The sequence below is a fragment of the Branchiostoma floridae genome, chromosome 8 (assembly GCF_000003815.2).
Source record: "Branchiostoma floridae strain S238N-H82 chromosome 8, Bfl_VNyyK, whole genome shotgun sequence".
Taxonomy (NCBI): domain Eukaryota; kingdom Metazoa; phylum Chordata; class Leptocardii; order Amphioxiformes; family Branchiostomatidae; genus Branchiostoma; species Branchiostoma floridae.
Genome location: NC_049986.1, coordinates 14,448,711 through 14,468,856, shown reverse-complemented (window position 1 = coordinate 14,468,856; position 20,146 = coordinate 14,448,711). Strand labels below are relative to the sequence as shown.

The following is a 20,146-nucleotide window of genomic DNA, read 5'->3' as shown; positions in this document are numbered from 1 at the left end:
ATAACATAATTGTCTGAACAATAAAAACTGTAGGCTTGCTCAACAACATTTAATACAGTTTTGAGGCAAAATTTGTATTTGGTATCGTATTGCATTCTTCCTAGTTCAAACTCAACATTTGAAAATGTAATGTTACTGTAATATAAAAGGGGGTTCACTAGGTTGAAATATAGAATAATGGAAAACATGTAATACTAATGTACATTGAATTCCACTGGAAATCTTGTGCTTCTTACACCCTAAGAAATGTAAGATGTACCTTTCTTTGATTTCCTCATACAGGGAACTTGTTAGGTGTACTGGGTTATCAAATACAATGAGCCTGGGTCACTTTTTGTTTGTCACTGGTTTCAATGATGGCCATTGAAGTCACTGTACATAAATGTAAGGCATCTTCAATATTCAAACTAGCTGGTATGCACAGCGGACTTTGCAAGCTTCCTTGGTATTGAATACAATATATAAGTACAGATATCCCAACATTTTGCTTCGTTTATGTTGTGTGTATTCAACAAGAAAATTTGTAGGTTGTGGAACATAATCTGTCCACTCAGTTGATAGATCTTACAAACTGCAGAAATGAAATCATGCACCCCCTGGTCTGTGAAGGAGTTGTGCAGGTCCAATTTTACAGGTGCCTCAGAAAGGGACATATCTGTGAGGAGCAGATCTTTCACCATTGTCATAGCAAAACATACTGTACCCTGTACTAGTTAACCAAGACTTGGCTGCAGTAAAAAAAAACGTTGTTTCAGTCATGTCTTTGTAATTACTTGTGACAATAACATAACTATTTTGTCGGTGATTGTGTGTCTGTGAAAACAATAACTTGAGAATGCTTGGATGGATCTTTTTCTTTGGTATGTGGATAGGTCTGGTGAGACCTAGAAATGTACTGCAGTGGCACATGATCTACCAACCTAATAAGCACATAGCTTCACTTTTCAAGACGCAGGAATGAGACATATTGGTACACTGTTCAGGTCAAAAATTTTTTAATAGTCAACAATGCTTTAGGGACTCTTTGTTCTGTAGCAGCATTCTTTAATACTGGTGCAAGAGCAGTATACAAAATGATGTATATTTAGTGGGAATGTTCACCCTGTCTGCTATACTTTGTTGATAATGTTACACTATACCGGTATGATGACATGGTTGTTTTGTTATAGGCACAAGGCCATACATTGGGTCTAACACAAAATTGAATACGAATAGGAAGGCTTGTTGTAACCATAGTGTCTAAAAGGGTAAAATGTCACTAGCTTTTCTACCATCTCAAACTTGCGCAAAGCACACATCCAAATGCACATCAATACAAAGAGTGTCTCAGCATACTATTAGAGTATAGATTAGTAACGGTCCGTTTAAAATATGTTGTTAGAAATACTTGGACACATATTATGGCATTGTGCATAGAAGGATTGTCAACATAAATAACGAGTATGTTGGGCAGGGCATTGACATCCGCCACATCTGTCCGAAAATGACAGGATGTTGTAATCGTTAACAAAATGCAACAGCAAAAACAAGACACATCTGCCCAGAAAATCTCCAAGACAACCATAACCAACCTCCACACATCACTCCATTAATATACACAATAAAAAGCAGCAACATGCTTTCCAACAGCAGCATATTTTAAGGTCTGACACACAGAGTTTAGAGTACATGTATATATATATATACAGATAATAGCTTCCTATAATTTGTTGATTTGTCTTGTTTGTATGGCATTTGTAATATTCAACTTTTTAATACAAAGATATCCTGAGTCAAGTGCACTTAGATACGTGATATGTAGTCTTGCAGTGCATCTGTACATTTTACAAGTCACACCTGTGTCGCTACGGTTTGAGTTTGATTTAAGCTTGAGTTCAAGGTCATCATTCTCCCCTCCATCATCTGATGCCGGATGCTGCTGTCAGGAGACCGCGCGATACTGCCGACCGGAGGGAGGGGCGGAGACTTACTCTCAGGGATGTCAAAGCTGGGCGAGCCCGTCTGTGGGAGCGGGTAGAACGCCTGGACGGTGGCCGTCCTCTGTTTCAGCTGTGCAACGCGAACGCGAGCTTCCATGAGTCTGTTGTTGGCATCTTGTAACATTTTCGAGTCGAGGACGCTGCGCTCTGTGGACACCTCCGCCTGCCTCATCAGCTGCCTGTGCTCCAGGTACCTCCGAACAAGCTCTTTCTGTTCCTGGGACTGCTCGCGGGTCTGTCGGTATTTGTCTTTCCTCTCGCTGGAGTCGTCTTCCTTCCTTGTTTGGCGATCGTGACGCAACAGGGCATTTGAGACAGACGTATGCTGACTGCTAAAGTCTGCCATGAAGGCTAGGTCTGCAAACCGTGCTTTTGTCCTCTCAAATGCCTTTCCTCTTGTCTCATAACGCTTCTCTATGTAGTTGATATGTTTGAGTTCATGCTTTTCCAGAGCTTCTGATACCTCCACACCGTCTTTTTCCCTTTTCCTCAGTGCATTGTTCCTTTTCTGGTGCATGAACCCTTGGACACGATTTTTGGCTTGCTCTCTTTGGTCCTTTACTGCCATTACCTGGTCCATTTTTTCTGCAATCTGCGCCGCTCGTTTCCTGTCTTTGTACGCTTGCTGTACAGCTTTGAAACATGTCATACCCATGGTTCCTTGAGCTTTTGAAAAGAGTCTTTGGTCCAACGTGACCACCTGTTTGGGGGGAAGTTTTGGCTGTGGCTGACTGGCCAGGTATTCTCTGTGCACCCTCTCTGCAGAACGAATGTCCTCCGCTCCCTCTCGCTTTGCAATCAGCATTTCCTGTACAGCATCTGCCGCATGTAGCACAGGCTTTAACCCTGACAGTCGGAACTGGACCTGAACCTCACTCTCCTCCACTGGGGTCTCCACGACCGGTTTCTGGTCTAGGTCTCGCTGCGGCCCCAGCAGCTGCTGCACAGTTTTATACACCTTCCTCTGCTTCTTCTGCTCCAACTTAGCCCGCCGGTCCCTCCCCGACCGCTGTCCTTCAGACGATGGGCCCAAGCTAGACGGCCCGCTCTCCAGCCTCTTTACAATCTCGATCGTGATGGCTTCATTTGCGTCCAGGGTCTGCAGCATGCCCTCCTGCAGCTTGTTGAGGTTGATGTGCAGGTTGCGACGAGAGAAGGACCCGTCACCGGTGGGGGTGGCAGTAGGCGTGATGGGGGTGGGGACTGGGGGAGATAGACCCTTCTGAGGAGATAAGTCTTCCCTGTCCTGTGGGAAAAGAACAGGTACAGCTCCTCAGTACATATTTTCTTCTGTGTAAAACTGTGTATTGTGTTGTATATACATATTGTTTCCTATTCCTGAAAAGTCTTACTCCCAGCACCTAGCAAAACATCTCATTGGCAAACTGATGGTAATCAACTATGCTCATAATCCTATAAGCAATAATTTTATGCAATCCACATCACTTCATTGAAAACAAATGGTAGAAACACTGCAGAATTGAGGACTCCATATAATTTTTTTTTTAATTTATTTATTTGCAAATCTACGCCCATAGGCAAATTGCAAGGGTACAGACAGTAAAAAAACAGGTGTCTATTCTATACAGCTATCTATATGCATGATTCTACATAGATACTGTGAGCATTCACAATGCAAATCGTTCTCACCATAGCTGCCAATCTCATCATGTCATCCTCCAGCGGAGCCTGTTTCTCGGACACCACGCTGGGGGAGTGCGGGCGCGACCCGGGGCGCCGGTTCTGCATGTACGTGTCGTAGTCCAGACCCACGTTGGAGGTGGTGGAGGCCACGGTCTTCGGGATGGGGGACGTGTGGGGCGGAGGGGTGGCCTGCTTCTCAGCACCTGGCTTCTCCATCTTAGGGGAAGGCCTGGAGGTAGATGGAATGAACATTTGCATAAACATCAAAATTCTCTGCAGATACAGATTTGGCACTAGCTGATTGATTGTATGTACTAGTTATATGCACAGCAGAAGGTGTATACCGGTATAGACAACTCCATTACGACAAGAGTGTTATGGTATTGTGCTTTCATTTCTATTTTTTAAGCATCCTGCTTATACATGTTTCACTCAACACATATATTTTATTATATTTTGCGCAGTGAGAAGCATTACTAATGACTTAATGGGTCAAATATTGAATACTACCCTTGACCTCAAGATATTATGAGAACAAATCCAACCGACCTTCGTTCCTGTCCCCTCATGCTTGCGACCCTCAGCCTCCCCAGGTGACCTCTGACCCAGCGCTGGATCACCAGGACGGGGGAACAGTGCGCCAGCAGCACGTTTATCGCCTGCAGAAGGTCATCCACATCCTCCAACTCCTCCTCCAAGGTCGCGTCTCTCCTCGTGTTTGGGCCCATGTTGATGAACAGCGAGGGGTGTAGTGTCGAGAACCTTCCGCCGAAGTTGGAATCCTCGATAATCTCCTCATCCGAGATGAGATAGTTATCCAGCACCTTTTGTCAAAAGGAATTACAGCTGCATGTTACCATATGAGAATCATTTGATTACTATAATAATTGTGATTATGACATGTGGTACTGAGTATTTAAGTTTAAAGGAGGGGCTTAGCATGGCCCTTTTCAGGCTTAATTTCTCCTACACTTTTTTTTTACAGTGCATGTCATTTCTTTTTTAATTTTTGTGCATTTCTTTTCTTTTTAAAATCTACCTTGCAAATGAATGAGCAAAACAAACAAAACTGTTAATACCATCTGACCAAGCAAAATGACAGCTCATGCTGAAACTATGAAAATTAGTCAAATAACCGTTGCTAAATCATGTACGATAATATCCTACCCTATGATAACACTATGATCAGGAAGCTACAGTTTGAAACCGAAGGGTCCAACATCTTTTTTCTTTTCAAGACCAAAAGTTATGCAACTAAAAGCTATGACGATCCTCTCATAAATTTTCCATACATCCTATTCTCCAAAAACCAAAGAGAAACTGACCTTGAGCGACCAAATGGTGTTGACGACGTGGTGTCGGTAGCTTGCACGCAGGCTGAGGGGCGTGTCGTACATGGTGAGGGCCACCAGGCTGGGACAGCTGCCCAGGTTGTGCAGACAGTCCAGCCGGCCGATGGGGTTATCGTGGAGGAACAGGGCTTTCAGCCGCTCCATGCCCTCCCAGAACTGGGCAGACGGCAGCACAGACACCTGTACAGAGCAACATTCATTGGTCAAGACAAATGTCCAAAATGTATTCTATGTAGATAATTAGAGGACTTTCAGAGACACTTGTCGCTTGTAAATTTTCATTCCTCTACAATAGAACATAAGCTAAGACGGCTACAATACTACATTGTATACATTTGTACAAGAAGTACACAATTCTCTCCCAAACTGCTTCCATCCCTTTAAGTGATTTATGTTTTTCTTAACCTCCCTGTAATTCTATCTGTAGAAACAACTACTGGTACATTAACAAAGTTTGGGAAAGCTTTTGTCAAAGAATGGTGTTAGCTTTGGAAGCAGGTGCATTCAAACAACAAAAAGTTTTTTTTAAGGCAAAATTATGGAAAGGGAGATGGCGATGCTTTACAAATGGCAAAATCCAAAAATAAGGCAGATATTGTACATTACAAGATCAACATGCAAACAGCTTGTGTAACTTGGTAAATATATTACATGTGTATGTACTGGTAATGCTATGCAAATACGGGCACTGATTTGCCTGTTGTTAAGCACAGCACCGGAACGACATGGGGGTCCCCTACAGCCCAATTAAAGACTCGTTCATCTAAATCTAAAGCTGTGAGGTATGCATCTAAGCGCCCTGTCAATATTGATTTAAATCCCCCATTCTTCTCTTTATTTGTTGCTATAGCTCAGAGATTACCGGATAGAACAACACAAAGCCAATGGCTGAAACCAATTTCTTTCAAAGAGGAAATTGTATTGTACAGAGCTTTGACATTGACTTTATTATTAGAAAACGATATGTTCTGGGGCCTCTATGTGCATTAGACTTTAGCATAACAGAAAAATTGATGAAAATTGAATTTTTCCTGAACATAATCTCTTTATTTCTAGACCAAACCACCCAAGGACTCTAAGAAGTTTGGTAAGGGAGGATTCTGTTCCAGTAGTTGGATTGATTTTGTTTTAGCCCTTCCTACTAAGTGACTGTGAGAGTTTGAAATGAGCTGATACATTCACAGCACATTTTCCAGCAAAGTGATTATCTGCTGAGTAATGACCACCGTCCCCACCTGGTTGCTATGGAGATCCAGCTTGACGAGCATGGTGCAGGCGGCCAGGGCGTCGAACCTGGTGATGTAATTGTTACTGAGGATGCAGACCTGCAACCGCGTGCAGGACTGGATGTACCCGATGTTCCGCAGGTGAGCCTGAGTCATGTGCACGATCTGGATGTCATAGATCTTCTGGGGATCTGGGAAGTAATAGGAAAAAATCCTTCCTTTGAACTTAATGTTCAGTACCATTTAACCAAACATACTTTATGATAGATTGCAGAAGACATACATGAAACATGAGATATGGAGAAATCAACAAACTTTTTAAGAAATAATTGTTCACAGTTAGACTTGACAGCAGTTTGTAACAAATGGTTCACTTCTGGTCATTTCTGCCTGCAGACATAACAAACTTTTTAAAGCTGTTCTGTTACTATGCTTGAATACTGATTCAATGACTTCACTGCACCTACATGTATACCATTTTGCTAAATTGTCCTTTTTCTTGGATTTTTTTTCATGAAAACTCAGCTACTGACATATTCAGATCCCCTACTGAGTACAGTGCAGTAGCGTAACCTTGATCTTTAACCCTGGATGCATGAATAGCTCTTATCAAAATAAACAGTTTTCCCGACTCACCTTCTCTCCTCTTGTCCTGTGACTTTCCGAGGCACTGCTCCAACACAAACGACTTACTGGGAGACAGGAGGTAACCTCGTTCCTCTGCTGTACGTATGACATCGTTTTCTCGTAATCGATCAAACCGTGAGCGAGACAGCAGTGACTTTGGAGTGTCTGCCGTGCGCCCTCTTACCCAGTCAGGAATACTCAACATGGTTGGGTGGATGCTCTCACCAGTGCATTCTGCAACAAAAATGAAATTTTGTTGATTATGGTCAGACTCTCAATCGCAAGTAGAATCTTCTTCTCAAAGCATACACAAGTCAGCAGACAGAAAAACCAAAACTTGTCAGGTAGAAACAAAAAATTGTTCTGCACTATATGCCTGGTACTGTGTCTGAGGACAAGTACTGAAAGCAGTAATAACACACTAAGTACTTGGGGAGAACACAGTGCTACGTCTCCTTCTATAGGGTCCAAAAGTACCAGAAACAAAGTGCTATTAAAGGAGCTCATGTCACCTTTACACACGTGTGTTACCACTGTCGGCTTCTTCCTGAAGACTGGTGCCATTTTTGACCCTCGGTCCAGCTCATACAGGCACTCAACTAAACATCTGTCACAAGCTACTAACGTACCACACAAAAGCAGCACAAGAGTGAGTGTCCAACAACGGTAGTTCACAGCAACCAGCTACAGTCAACTTAAATGTTGTTTGTACACAAAACAATGCCACACATTAGCTTATTTGTAAAGAAAACAAAACAATTGTGGCCCAGAGCAGAGAGTTTGGTTTCCGATTCTGTGTTATCAGAAACAGGAGAATAAAGCTACAGCCTAAGTCAACATCACGGATGCCGTTCCACCACTGCCCTGGAAACCTGACAGATGGATCTGGCATCAGTCTCAGCGTGTGTGAATTGTGTGTGTACAACTGTGAAAAACAAACTCATTTATTCTGACGCCTGTTGTCGGCACCTTGTTGAAGCTGTTTGCACAGTGTTGGGCTTCTGAGCATTGTGAACACAGTAATCTGATTTAACTTGTAATTACACGGCAGAATAGCATTACTTGTTCCCAGTTATAAGGCAGTAATTGTATTTTTCCAAACAGGAAGGATGGAGGTGCTGAAATGATAGTAGCTATGGAACCTGACACTATGAGACGTAACTCTGTTGCCTTCAAGAAAAAAAACAGTCTTTCATTTAAGCCAAGTAGGTTAAATAGTTAAGCTTCATGTTTACCCAAAGCAAAAAAAAGTAGCACTCATGGAAAGGTGTCTACAGTTATTTTACTTTTAAGATTGCTTCTGTCGTAATATTTCATCTTCAGAAAAAATACGACTGACTAAAGGCTACATTGAAACCACACTTTGATTTTTAGTTATTGTGTTTAAAGACACAAAAACTGTTGGTTGATGTTGGGTACATGTGACAGATGATTTTAACAATCAAAAACAACAAGAAAACTTGTGACTGAAGAAAAGTCAAAACACTCTGCTTGCTGTACCAGTAACGTTACTGAATCACGTAAGGAGTTAATACATTCTAGAACTCAACAGAATAAGTCAAAATATAGCATTTCGAGGTATCTTTCCTAATGTGTGGTCCCGAGACTGATCGATACTGGAAAGGATATCTGGAAATACTAGTATGTCAAGAAGTCCAAAATTGTCAAACTCAAAGAGATTGACAACACGGTTACCAACAAGGGCACAACTGGAAGATTAAGAAGCCGCATAGATCATCATTTATCTATTTGTACTTGTAACTGCCTGTTTTGAGCTGTTTTAGAGGAAATAGAAGGCACCCTTTCGTAGAAGATCGTATAAACATGTACTAGTTATGTGAATGACCTCTAGGATCTGCGTACAGGTATTGGACGTCCGTACATGTGGTGCAGCACACTTTCAACGGTATCTATTTTTCTAGGGCCCTGTAGAGTTGCACCCACTCTTTAAATTGAAAATTGCAAGTAGCAGATTGTAATGCACTTTGACATGTGTTTGGGGGAATCTGAAGTTTTGTAAAGAACACACAGGATCAACATATTAACCGTCGACTACCATAGGAACGCGTGCCCAGTCAGTCAGTGTTATGGTTCGACGATCTCAAAACTTTAACAGAGGGTAAAATGTCACTCAAAACACAGACGATGGCCAAAAAAGGGAAATACAACGTTAGTGCAGTATCTTTCAACTTCGTCGCTGGATTTTACGTACCTGAAATTTTGTCCTGCGTCAGAAAACGGTGCTTTTATGGACGATCTTGTTGCAGAATGTTCAAATGATCAAATGCCGCCATCTTTGATTACATGGTTACCTAGCGACTTGCACCGCATCAAAACCATAAATACGTCCATTTTCAGAAGACCATTTGAAAAGAAATTATAATATTTTAGAGGTATTAAAGGCATTTGATATTATAAATCTATATCATTAGTGTGCACTTATTATTTTTGTTTCTAATATTTCCTGACAATGCAACAATTTCTGTAAAGTATGTAATGTTATTCTGGTATGTTTGGATGCGCTGCGACCCTCTAACCTCGTGCTATCTCGTTTTACAAAACATCGCGAGAACAAATAGATGGTGTGCATAAAAACTTGAGATTTCGTGATTCTGAAGGCTTTGCGCGAAATATTTAACACTGGGAGAAAGTACACTGCCTATGACTGAATGGCTACTTTCTGGAGGGCGTTTCCTTGCAGTAAAGCGGAGCTGGATCTGGGTCTGACGCTCGCTTGCGGCCAGTCTTTCAGGTGAATACATGTGGGGAGGGGGGCGGGGCTGATTTTGGTATCTTTGAAGCTTTATTTTGGTTGTTAAAAAACCATATGCCTCCTTTTGACTCAATATTCTGTGATGAAAAAACACAATACAAGTATATTACATGCAGTTTTTTTGTCGGTAGGAGAGTGGCCTGCCAAATTATAAATGTGAGAGTGAGACAAAAGTGCCGAGAAATCTATGGCAAGGAGTTTATACATTAACGGGGGGGATCCAATGTCCGGTAACTGTTGTAAGTGAATGCGCATGGCTTTTGTCATCGTACGTTTTCCTGAGAACCCATCAAAAACAATTTAAGATCTTGTTAACAACCATATAACTGTGATTTAAGCTGTGCAGACATATGTTTCCTTTAACGGCAGCATTCCGAACTTTACTTTGACAGCGCGCGAAAGTTTTGGCAGGTTTGGACTTGCGTTTCAGTGGAACGTTCTAACACAAAAAAGGGGGTCCAAACTCCGATAAGTCAACAACCAATCCATCTCTGCATATCTTTAAGCATCCTATGCATGCAAAATAACACTAAGCTTCTGCAATACTATTTTTTGTCACAAATATATGCAATATTTTGAATTACGATGCATATTTAAATACGTTTACTTACAAGGAAACCTCTCACGGTGAAACCAACCTGTCGCCAAAAATAAAAATGGCGGCACTTTGTTTACGTCTGCCTGCGATTACACTTTTTCACTTTCGGCTTCTGTATTTCCTGCTTCAACCTCGTTTTTAACAGCAGAAATGACTACAGGATTTCTTTAGTCGGTAGGGATCGATTTTCTTGAATGATTGGTACTCTACTGACGGGTTGACTAACTCCATCATGTTGAGCATCGCTCGGCTTCCTTCATAGGTGATTGACAAAGATGGCGGGGTTGACAGGGCCGTGAACATGCGTCATAATTCAGCTCCGATTATCCAACTATAAAAGCAAAGACATGGCATAGCTGTGCTTATTTAGGAAGTTTTATAGATAGCCTTCTCATCTGTGGTGGTATCTTTTCACATTTCGTATTTGACGATGAATTATTTAATAGTTTCCCGGGCCATGTTCTCGATATGTTCGCTCGTCAGCATGCACGGAAGGCGTCAAACTTGTGTACTTTTTTCAATCGTTATCTGTTGGGGCTTACCAACTTGGACACATACTCTGACTTTTCAGTTATTTACAACAAGGTTTAGTTAATAACAAGTTGCACTTATTATGTGCAGACACTTATGCATATCTCAGCAAAAATGATTTTAAAATCCTACCGGACTTTGGACCCCTACCGGACTTTGGACCCCTCCCGTTATGTATGAGCTTCCTTGGTAACCTCCTTGGTAAGGGCAAGGGTACTACTACCAGATAGTACTGCATTAGTTATAAATGTATTACTTTTTTCATCTATACCCTTTATAATCTTTATACAGTACTTTTTCATGAACCATACACTCTTACTTTGTCATTGTCAATAAATGTCCACTGTTTTGCTGTTTACAGATGGGCGAAGATACAAGGTGCACTTACCGGGGTGCTGGCTGGGCGTGTCTGGAGACTGTCACAAACAGACACACACATCCTCTATCAGGTTATCGGACATGTAGACAACCAACCCTTGCCTTCCCGGCCTGGGAGGAAGAAACAGAAGAGGAAAAGCAATACTCCGATTGAGTCCAACAATGGGATAGTTGAGAAGAAAATCAAATCAGATGAAAAAGCTGCTACAAAAGAGCAGCCCAAGATGATGACACAAGCTATGACTTCAAATACAAAAGTGACAAAGATAAAAACAGAAGATGGAGAGGAGATAACTCTGAAGACAGAAGATGGTTTAGCAGAGGAAAATATTGAGGTCTCTATCCTGCGAGACTATTTCCAGCTGGACGTGAAGCTAACAGATCTGTATGAACAGTGGTGTAAGGATGATCCACACTTCAAACAAGTGTCACCCAACTTTACAGGTACATGGTTTGTATGTTTTCCAAGTGGTCTTCTATACAAAGTGCTGCTCCAAATAGTTTTATGTGCCTTCATGATCATACCCCCCGGAGAGGAGATAGGCGCCACCAGGGGACTAAAAAATGCCTATTGATACAGCACAACATGTTGTGCTGCCCCTACGGCTGATTAATCAGCCCACGGCTGATTAAAAGGCTATGGGACGAACGAACGAACGAATGATCATACCCTTTAGAACAGATTCTGTGACCAATAATGACAAACTCAGATTAATCACTGACCCTAAGTATTGTTATATTCATACGCTCAATCCACCAATTATTGTACTTGGTGACATGTATACTAGTCCCCAACTTAATCAAGATGCAACTAAGTCCTTGCTTTCTTCTATCACTTACCTGTCAATCAGTCAATTATACGGGAGCATCATTCATGTAACTATGTTGATTCACGTATCATAGAATCAAAATTATCATGACTGTTCCCTCTATTCCAGGGATCCGTATGTTGAGACAGGACCCGGTGGAAAACCTCTTCTCCTTCATCTGTTCCTCCAATAACCACATCTCACGGATCAGTGGCATGGTGGAGCGACTGTGTGAGGCGTACAGCGCGCAGCTGTGTGAAGTGTGCGGGGTGACGTACTACGCCTTTCCCACTGTGTCGGCTCTAGCTGGGAAAGGTGTGGAGGAAAGGCTGAGGAAACTGGGTTTTGGTTACAGGTAGGTTAAACCTCATAGTCATACTAAGGCTTTAACCTCAAGACTTTGCATCAGCTTCTAGTTCTACTCAGAGAGTCATTTCAGAAAATGTAAGGACTCTAAGTCTTAATATTCATAGCTTTCTGACATCTTGGAAGTGTCAGTTGCATTGGAAAAACTTTTAGCAGCTGTTCATGATACAGCACAGATATAATCAGAATATTGCAGTAGATTACTGTTGTATTTGTACAACAGTAATCTACTAACTTGTCACATTCCTGTCTAATATGGGCTAAGTACCTAAGTACTCATTGACTCCCGATGGACGAACATCATCATCATCACCTTAAATGAATATCATCAAAACACATTGTCTTGTTTATTCTTGGCTGGTAGTACATTTTAAATTTTTTTTTTAGCTCTCCATAGTGGAATGGTTTTTTCACAGACCTTTCCTCCCTGTTCCTTCCAGAGCACGGTACATCTCTGAGACAGCCCAGTACATTATGAAGCAGGGGGGAGAGAGTTGGCTGTATAACCTCAGGACACTGCCTTATGAAGAGGCTAAAGCTGAACTCATAAAGCTCAGTGGGGTTGGAGCAAAGGTGGGAAATTTGTTTCTTCCACCCCATAGAAAGTTTTGAAGAATAGAATATGCTTCTCAAAATGGCACTCTTTCTCAAAATGACACTCTTTTAATGAGTAATGCCTTGGCTGCATTAAGTTGTTTACCACAAAGAAGGGCAGCACCAAGCCCTATCAATAGCCCAAACCTATCAGTTTTCACTATAGAACTGGTATGTTGAAACTTGAAACCAATGTTTCTTGTTGGTAGTAGCCTGGGTACCATCCGGATAGTAGTTCACTCCTATATTCGCTTCTGCTACCCTTCTGGGGAACTGTGAATTAAAATCGTTTGGTGGTGACATCAGTTAATAAGTGAATATCAGCAATGAGTGTATGATAAAAGTCAGAGCAAACTACTAACGTTATCCGGATGGTACCCAGGCTAATGTGGTTGTGTGCAAAACCTGATTGAAATATTGACAAGCATATGATTGTTATTTTCTGCTTGTCAGGTAGCAGACTGTGTGTGCCTGATGTCCATGGATAAGACAGGAGCCATCCCAGTGGACACGCATGTCTGGCAGATAGTCAACAGAGACTACAAGCACAAACTGGGCACAACAAAAACACTCACTGACAAAACCTACAAGGAAATAGGTGGGGAGAACTAATAGTATTACAGATAAAGTCTGGAATTATTTATTTTGCAGAACAGACTTTGTATAAAAGTACAGCATACATTTTAAGACCAGTAAAAATCTGCAGAATGCCATTTCAGAGATACCTTTCTTCCTGATACAATCAAAGCTGCCCAAGAAGACTGTTGGGGGCTGCTAGAATTGTTTTATGTGTACAGGTAGTCACTATAGACAGGATTCTTGTATAGAAGAAACTATCTAAGGGACTACCAAAAGTGGTCACATTGCTCAGAGGGCCCTTCTGTTGAGGTGATCACTTGTTTAGGTTTGATTGGATGCCTTTTTTCATAACTGTCTGTCTTTACCTTCCAGGTGACTTCTTCAGACAGTTGTGGGGCCCCTATGCTGGTTGGGCACATTCAGTAAGTCCTGTTCCTATGTTCAAACCCGGTTATAGACATGGTAAAAAAACTCAAGTCTGGGATTTATCCTTAGTCACATGTAGGTACTTAAACTGGTCCGTATGTTGTTGAATTGATACGCTTTTTGTTCAACCTTTCCCAGGTCCTTTTTGCTGCTGATCTCCGTAAGTTTCAGGAGCTGAAGTCTTCCCCAGAGAAAAAAGGAGACATAAAGGTGAGAACTAAAGGAGCATCATTTAGTTAACCTTTGCATTTTGTGATAAAGCATGTCATGTATACAGCATGCTCCATTTCTAAAGTAGTATTCTACAAACTAATCTCTCTCTTTCCCTTTCACAGAAGTCGATGAAGAAGAAAAAGTCCAGATGACGTCATCTCAAAGATGTGACCATACAGCATGATTTCCATGTACTACCTCATAGTATGATTTAGCAATAAAACATACTCTCTCCAAGCATATGTTGTCCTAGTTTATTCTAGTTTTGTTCTAGCTTTTATCAAGGCTAAATAAAGGCTGTAGTCTTACCTGTAAGTGAGACTGCTAGGTGTATTAGTTTGCCATTCTGGTAATGTGCACTCACTAGACATTGTCTTGTAAAATAACATTTACTTAGGAACCTTTTATCTGAATTATACCAAAATTAGAATAGTTTGAAAGATGACTATAAAGACAGGCAGTGTGTTTTCAAAACCTTTATTTATGCTGTAGAAAAACGTGAAAAATTGAAAGAAATCATTTTCTTTTTTGACATGTACTTTTAGGCTCCGATTATGTTCCAAATCACAATGTTAACTTTTTGTGGAGTCTAACATGCCATGTTTGTAATGGTACTAAAGGCTACTGAGGATGGAACAAACTAATATTCCTCCCCTTCCTCTTCTCCCTCTCCTTCCATTGAGTCCATGCCAACCTGAAAAAAAGAAAAGAAAACCTTAATCATTGGGAAGTGCACATTTTAGTACATTGAAGTACATTGAGATGAAGTAAATAAAGAAGTTGTCAGAATCCCTGGTTTACTCCCAAATCTCAGAGAATCCAATGAATTTTGATCTTTGTAGTCAAATTAAATGAACAAACAAACAAAAATGTTTAGTTAGCAGAAGAATTTGATCCGTAGATGAAGCTTACCTCCTCGTAGTCCTTCTCCAGCGCAGCTAAATCTTCCCGGGCCTCTGAGAACTCTCCCTCCTCCATCCCCTCACCGACGTACCTGCAGGACAGAAGTTTGGTTTAGAAGGAATCTTTCCAAGTCACACAATATGCTCAAAAGTTCCTGACAGAAATATAACAAGTACCAGCAATGTTCTGTTTGTATTATTGTCAAACTGAAAGGCTCCATCAAGAGATGAATTCGAAATGCGGTTATGTTTCTGTTGAAAAAGAAATTATTTACACACAATTATTGTAGACTATTAAAACCAGTCCTTACCAGTGCACGAAGGCACGCTTGGCATACATCAGGTCAAACTTGTGGTCCAGACGGGCCCAGGCCTCAGCGATGGCGGTGGTGTTGCTCAACATGCACACGGCACGCTGCACCTTGGCCAGGTCTCCACCAGGCACCACGGTGGGAGGCTGGTAGTTGATGCCAACCTTGAAGCCAGTGGGGCACCAGTCCACAAACTGGATGGTGCGCTTGGTCTTGATGGTGGCGATGGCAGCGTTGACATCCTTTGGCACGACGTCACCACGGTACAGCATGCAGCAGGCCATGTACTTGCCATGACGAGGGTCACACTTCACCTGCAGAATGTATGTATGACTGTGGTGAGTGAAGGAAGTATAACAGATTTCCAGTGTCTGACTACTGTTGCTAAACCCAGAAAAAAAAATATTGGTTCACCAAACCTTGAGATGCAAGCAGGAGGAGTACATTCTTAAAACTTTTGCTTGCAACTGACTGAAAATAAACTTGTAAGATTGCATGTAGACATAGCAAGATCAGAAACGTGCCAGAAAACTTATGTTCTTGGATGATTTGCACTTTAAATTCTAAACCTCGAAACACTAAAACATGAAAGTAAAAGGTCAGACAGTAAAAACCCTTACCATCTGATTGGCTGGTTCGAAACAGGCGTTGGTGATCTCAGCTACAGACAGCTGCTCGTGGTAGGCCTTCTCAGCCGAGATGACCGGAGCGTATGTCACCAGCGGGAAGTGAATCCGCGGGTACGGCACCAGGTTTGTCTGGAACTCTGTGAGATCCACGTTCAGGGCACCATCAAACCGCAAGGAGGCGGTGATAGAGGAGACGATCTGGCCGATCAGACGGTTCAGGTTGGTGTAGGTCGGCCGCTCGATGTCCAGGTTACGGCGGCAGATGTCGTAGATGGCCTCGTTGTCGACCATGAAGGCGCAGTCGGAGTGCTCCAGGGTGGTGTGGGTGGTCAGGATGGAGTTGTAGGGCTCCACCACTGCCGTGGACACCTGGAGAACACAGGGTGAAATTTGCGTGTCACAACTTACTGATATGCTCGGCTGTGCGAAATCCTTTATCTCGGAGAAGGTATCTTATCACTAATGATATGCAGATGTTTCTAGCACCTAGGTTGATAAAAACCAATCTATAAAGATGTATGAAAGAAACAATTCGACGGATGACTGATTGATCTTGATCTAACAAAGCTTACCGAGATGGGCAAACATTTGCCTAAACGTCGCTGTAAACAAAATTAGCGGAGGACTTTCAGAGTAAAAACGTGGATTGGACGCTGTTATAGAAAAATAAAATATCAAAATAGTTTCTGGATACGATATGTGAAAAGCTGACAGAAACCAGCTTTACGACCCACCTGTGGGGCCGGATAGACGGCGAACTCCAGCTTGGACTTCTTGCCGTAGTCCACAGACAGACGCTCCATGAGCAGGGAGGCGAACCCGGACCCGGTGCCACCGCCGAAGCTGTGGAAGATCAGGAAGCCCTGCAGGCCCGTGCACTGGTCGGCCTGGTCAGGTAGAAAAAGGAAACGTCTTCAATTCCCATGACAAAAGACCATTGAACACAAATGATGATACGTCAGATGCCAAGTCAGCACCAAGGACAGCACCCAAAATCTTGATCAGTTGTTGAATATGACAGATTTTGTAAGAGAAAAAAATACGTATCGTTTTCTTGCTCTATCTATTGTCTTATTGTTGTAAACACCTACAAGTTTACGGATGCGATCCAAGACCAGGTCGACGATCTCCTTGCCGATGGTGTAGTGTCCGCGGGCGTAGTTGTTGGCGGCATCCTCCTTACCAGTGATCAGCTGCTCCGGGTGGAACAGCTGGCGGTACGTCCCCGTGCGGACTTCATCTGCATTGCAGATATACGGACAAAACGTTGGATTCAAGCTGACACGTGTAGGGGGGTCCTAGTGATACTTGTATTTTCTGGTATTTATCTGTACCACCAAAGTCTTGCTAATGAAGCAAGATCTTCAGTAGTTTTCGTTTGTCTAAATAGGCGTGTGATAAGGAATGGCCTGTTTGACTCAGGTTGTAAGGAACGTATTTGTTACAAAATATCAGATTGTTTTTTCTGACATTATCAATGGCCAACAGCCGACACCATAGTTTTTTTTTATCCATTAAATTCCATTTCACGTTCATCCTGAAAGATATCGACTTTTGTCCGAGGAAATGAAATTTCCACTAACTCTACTCTGTGTAGTAGAAAGGTCGCACATTGTATGTGTATGTCTCCAAGATAACCTAGGTTCTTGACTGAAGTGTATTTAGACACAACAGCTGGCGGCTGCGGTTTAACGGTTCTCCACGTTAAGTTGATAAACCGCGTGGGAGAAACCACATACCAGCATGGACGCCGGGAGTGAACAAAGCTGTTCCATTTCCTAATCGTACCGGTCACCTGGATGGAACACGAGCTGGGGGGAGATTATAAATTCCGCGGGACGGGACCGGCCATAGCAACCCTCCGGGCGGTGGGGAGATGGGGATATAGTATACTAGTAACAGCTGTGATTTCTGTTGCTAGGGGCAACGTTGTTTATGTACTTTGCACATGCGCACTTCTGGGTATGCCGTTCGCATAAAGTTCATACCAAAACAAAACAAAGAGAAAACATAACAACACAGGTAGTTACGTAACCTCTTCAAGATTATATGGTACTACAGTTACAGATGGTACGTGCGAAGTTCGAATGGTATAAAATAAAGAGCACGTCGTGTTGAAATTCTTCATTACACCCGTTTCCGCGATGTTATTGGCATCATATTTCAACTGAAGAGTTGGACCGTGCCTGCAAAGTTTCTTTCAACGGCAAGAATAAAGAGTAGCAATGTTTACCATGTAGTAGAAGTGTGAGACAGCTGTCGCAACTCGCGAAAGAAAGTGTTATACATTGCCAGTTAATTGTCTGCACGTTGCCTGGTATCCGTACGTTCTAAGCTAGTATAGTACGCACCTAACGGTAACTTGTTGTCGCCATAGGGTGACCGTTAGGAGCATGCTACAGATAAATAGATGGTTACCAGGCATTGCTACATGTGAGGCCAATAGGCAAGAGATGAGGCAACGCTTACCGACTACGGTGGGCTCCAGATCAACGAAGACAGCTCGAGGCACGTGCTTGCCGGCGCCGGTCTCGCTGAAGAAGGTGTTGAAGGAGTCGTCGCCACCGCCGATGGTCTTGTCACTGGAGGACGAAGGAAAATATACATCAGGAGCGGTAAACGCTGGATGATACAGTTGTCTTAAACTGATCTTGGATAACTTATCTTCAATGCTGCATATTTTCAAATGTCAACGTTTAGAATCGTTCTATAAGATAACTATCCGTACCTGGGCATCTGGCCGTCCGGCTGGATCCCGTGCTCCAGGCAGTACAACTCCCAACAGGCATTGCCGATCTGTACGCCAGCCTGGCCGACATGGATGGAGATACACTCACGCTGGAATTGGAGGAAAGAGAGTTTTTAATCAAATAAAACGTCCCTGTCCCGTGCTTTCTGGTAAGGTTTCTCAGGCCCTTAACAACAATTTCCCCGCTAATTGTTGCCCTGAATGAGGATGGGAAAGAATTGCAATGGCGAAAGGGTAACAAGCAAACATGTACATGCATAACAAAGGAAAATTTACACTCAACATTTAGGGCCACTATTGTCTAACGTTCTCAGGCCTCTTATGAAAAGTGGTCCCATAAATTGAATAGATGGTTTGCGATAGGAATGAAATACAGGCCAGAATTCGGCTTAGCGACGGAACAAACAAGTGCCAAAACATCAAGACTTCGAAAGCTACAGTACAGAGGTAAGTACAGACATTACTGTCAGTATACATATGCTACTAATACAGAGATGTTTAAACATAAAGCCACAGGACTATTCAGATCCCCACTGCCAAGACAAATATACGTTACGTACTAGTTGAGATTCGCGCACTTCAATAGATGACACTTGGTTGAGCTGAAGTACGACCATTCTGACTGACAGAACACCAGTATTTGTCACAACAAACAGATGGCACACACACCTATTTAAGATTGAGTCTGTTTATCAGTATTTGTGTTCTCCCAGGATCCAAGATACAGGAATGAGGAAGTTTCGAATGATTGCGGGTAATTTTGGGCCAGTTTGTGAGAACCTCGTAAAACCAGATGTTAGTATTTCGCAATGACAAAACGGTCCGTTAGGACTGTGGTTCGAGACAATGGTTGTCGGGTCGAAACACGGCGGGCACAATTATGGCACAATTTTCACCGTCGAAAAACTCCAAAAACAAACTTATCATATAGAAAAAGGTGTACTCACCATTGTTCTTGGCTGTCTTGACGACGGAAGAGGAAAACGGAGGAAATAAAACAAAAATTGAACGAAAAATGAACGGAGCGGTTGAACTTAGATGTCTAACGAATCTGAGTCAACTGAAAAATGAACTGCGTCGTTAGAAACGGGCGTCGAATATGAACGTTTGGAACGCGTAACAACACTCGGTCGTCGCCATGGTGACGGCACAAAGACCGTGACCAATCGGTGCGTTCGACGTGTTCCAGATTTGTGACGTGTCATAACAATCATGTTTTACGGTAGTTGGCTTTTGAGTTTACCCCTCAGGGCGGTCACCAAGGGCGGTCACTATGCCATGACCCATCGCCCTTACACTTGACCGCTGTGGCTCTGTCACAGAAATTAAATCAGCACGGAAGCTCTAGTTTTTTAAAGGTGGAATATATCGGTATATTGGCAGGTATTTGTAGTATTTTTGTTGATTTCTGAATTGTTTACAAGATTTCTTATAACGTGACCGTGCGTTGTTATGTCATT

At 42.4% G+C, this 20,146-nt stretch overlaps 3 protein-coding genes across 4 annotated transcripts; 1 reads left to right on the top strand and 2 right to left on the bottom strand.

The window, feature by feature from the left end:
* Positions 1 to 978: 978 nt before the first annotated feature.
* LOC118421315 lies at positions 979 to 9,179 on the bottom strand. 2 transcript variants are annotated; one of them, XM_035828561.1, is made up of 7 exons: positions 9,041 to 9,179; positions 6,838 to 7,062; positions 6,211 to 6,392; positions 4,949 to 5,155; positions 4,173 to 4,447; positions 3,630 to 3,852; positions 979 to 3,225 (listed from the first exon to the last, which is right to left on the bottom strand). In XM_035828561.1, the coding sequence occupies exons 2-7, from the start codon at positions 7,031 to 7,033 to the stop codon at positions 1,831 to 1,833; spliced, it is 2,478 nt and encodes an 825-aa protein (XP_035684454.1). In that variant the 5' UTR covers positions 7,034 to 7,062; positions 9,041 to 9,179; the 3' UTR covers positions 979 to 1,830. The 2 variants fall into 2 exon arrangements, with proteins under 2 accessions (XP_035684454.1, XP_035684453.1); XM_035828560.1 differs by lacking the exon at positions 9,041 to 9,179 and adding an exon at positions 7,341 to 7,920.
* Positions 9,180 to 9,359: 180 nt separating this feature from the next.
* On the top strand, positions 9,360 to 14,332 carry LOC118421332 (N-glycosylase/DNA lyase-like). The gene is made up of 8 exons (XM_035828583.1): positions 9,360 to 9,580; positions 11,092 to 11,552; positions 12,047 to 12,272; positions 12,724 to 12,856; positions 13,331 to 13,475; positions 13,829 to 13,878; positions 14,021 to 14,092; positions 14,218 to 14,332. Exons 1-8 carry the CDS (start codon positions 9,498 to 9,500, stop codon positions 14,245 to 14,247), a joined length of 1,200 nt encoding a protein of 399 aa, XP_035684476.1. The 5' UTR covers positions 9,360 to 9,497; the 3' UTR covers positions 14,248 to 14,332.
* A 224-nt stretch (positions 14,333 to 14,556) lies between these two features.
* Positions 14,557 to 19,787, bottom strand: LOC118421321 (tubulin alpha-1A chain-like). The gene is made up of 9 exons (XM_035828569.1): positions 19,634 to 19,787; positions 18,666 to 18,775; positions 18,407 to 18,519; positions 17,029 to 17,177; positions 16,672 to 16,824; positions 15,929 to 16,306; positions 15,309 to 15,622; positions 15,008 to 15,089; positions 14,557 to 14,789 (listed from the first exon to the last, which is right to left on the bottom strand). Exons 1-9 carry the CDS (start codon positions 19,634 to 19,636, stop codon positions 14,736 to 14,738), a joined length of 1,356 nt encoding a protein of 451 aa, XP_035684462.1. The 5' UTR covers positions 19,637 to 19,787; the 3' UTR covers positions 14,557 to 14,735.
* Positions 19,788 to 20,146: the final 359 nt, after the last annotated feature.

What these genes read in the sequence shown, in the direction of transcription:
- LOC118421315 (XM_035828560.1), bottom strand. Translation starts at nt 7,392, where the DNA reads ATGGCACCAGTCTTCAGGAAGAAGCCGACAGTGGTAACACACGTGTGT. An exon ending in GGTAACACACGTGTGTAAAG is followed by an intron (nt 7,063 to 7,340) that starts GTGACATGAGCT and finishes TTTTTGTTGCAG; the next exon opens with AATGCACTGGTGAGAGCATC. An exon ending in ACAGGACAAGAGGAGAGAAG is followed by an intron (nt 6,393 to 6,837) that starts GTGAGTCGGGAA and finishes ATTACTTCCCAG; the next exon opens with ATCCCCAGAAGATCTATGAC.
- LOC118421332 (XM_035828583.1), top strand. Translation starts at nt 9,498, where the DNA reads ATGGCTACTTTCTGGAGGGCGTTTCCTTGCAGTAAAGCGGAGCTGGAT. An exon ending in AGTGTCACCCAACTTTACAG is followed by an intron (nt 11,553 to 12,046) that starts GTACATGGTTTG and finishes CCTCTATTCCAG; the next exon opens with GGATCCGTATGTTGAGACAG. An exon ending in AAACTGGGTTTTGGTTACAG is followed by an intron (nt 12,273 to 12,723) that starts GTAGGTTAAACC and finishes TGTTCCTTCCAG; the next exon opens with AGCACGGTACATCTCTGAGA.
- LOC118421321 (XM_035828569.1), bottom strand. An exon ending in TGGATCGCATCCGTAAACTT is followed by an intron (nt 16,825 to 17,028) that starts GTAGGTGTTTAC and finishes CTACCTGACCAG; the next exon opens with GCCGACCAGTGCACGGGCCT. An exon ending in AAGCGTGCCTTCGTGCACTG is followed by an intron (nt 15,090 to 15,308) that starts GTAAGGACTGGT and finishes TCTGTCCTGCAG; the next exon opens with GTACGTCGGTGAGGGGATGG.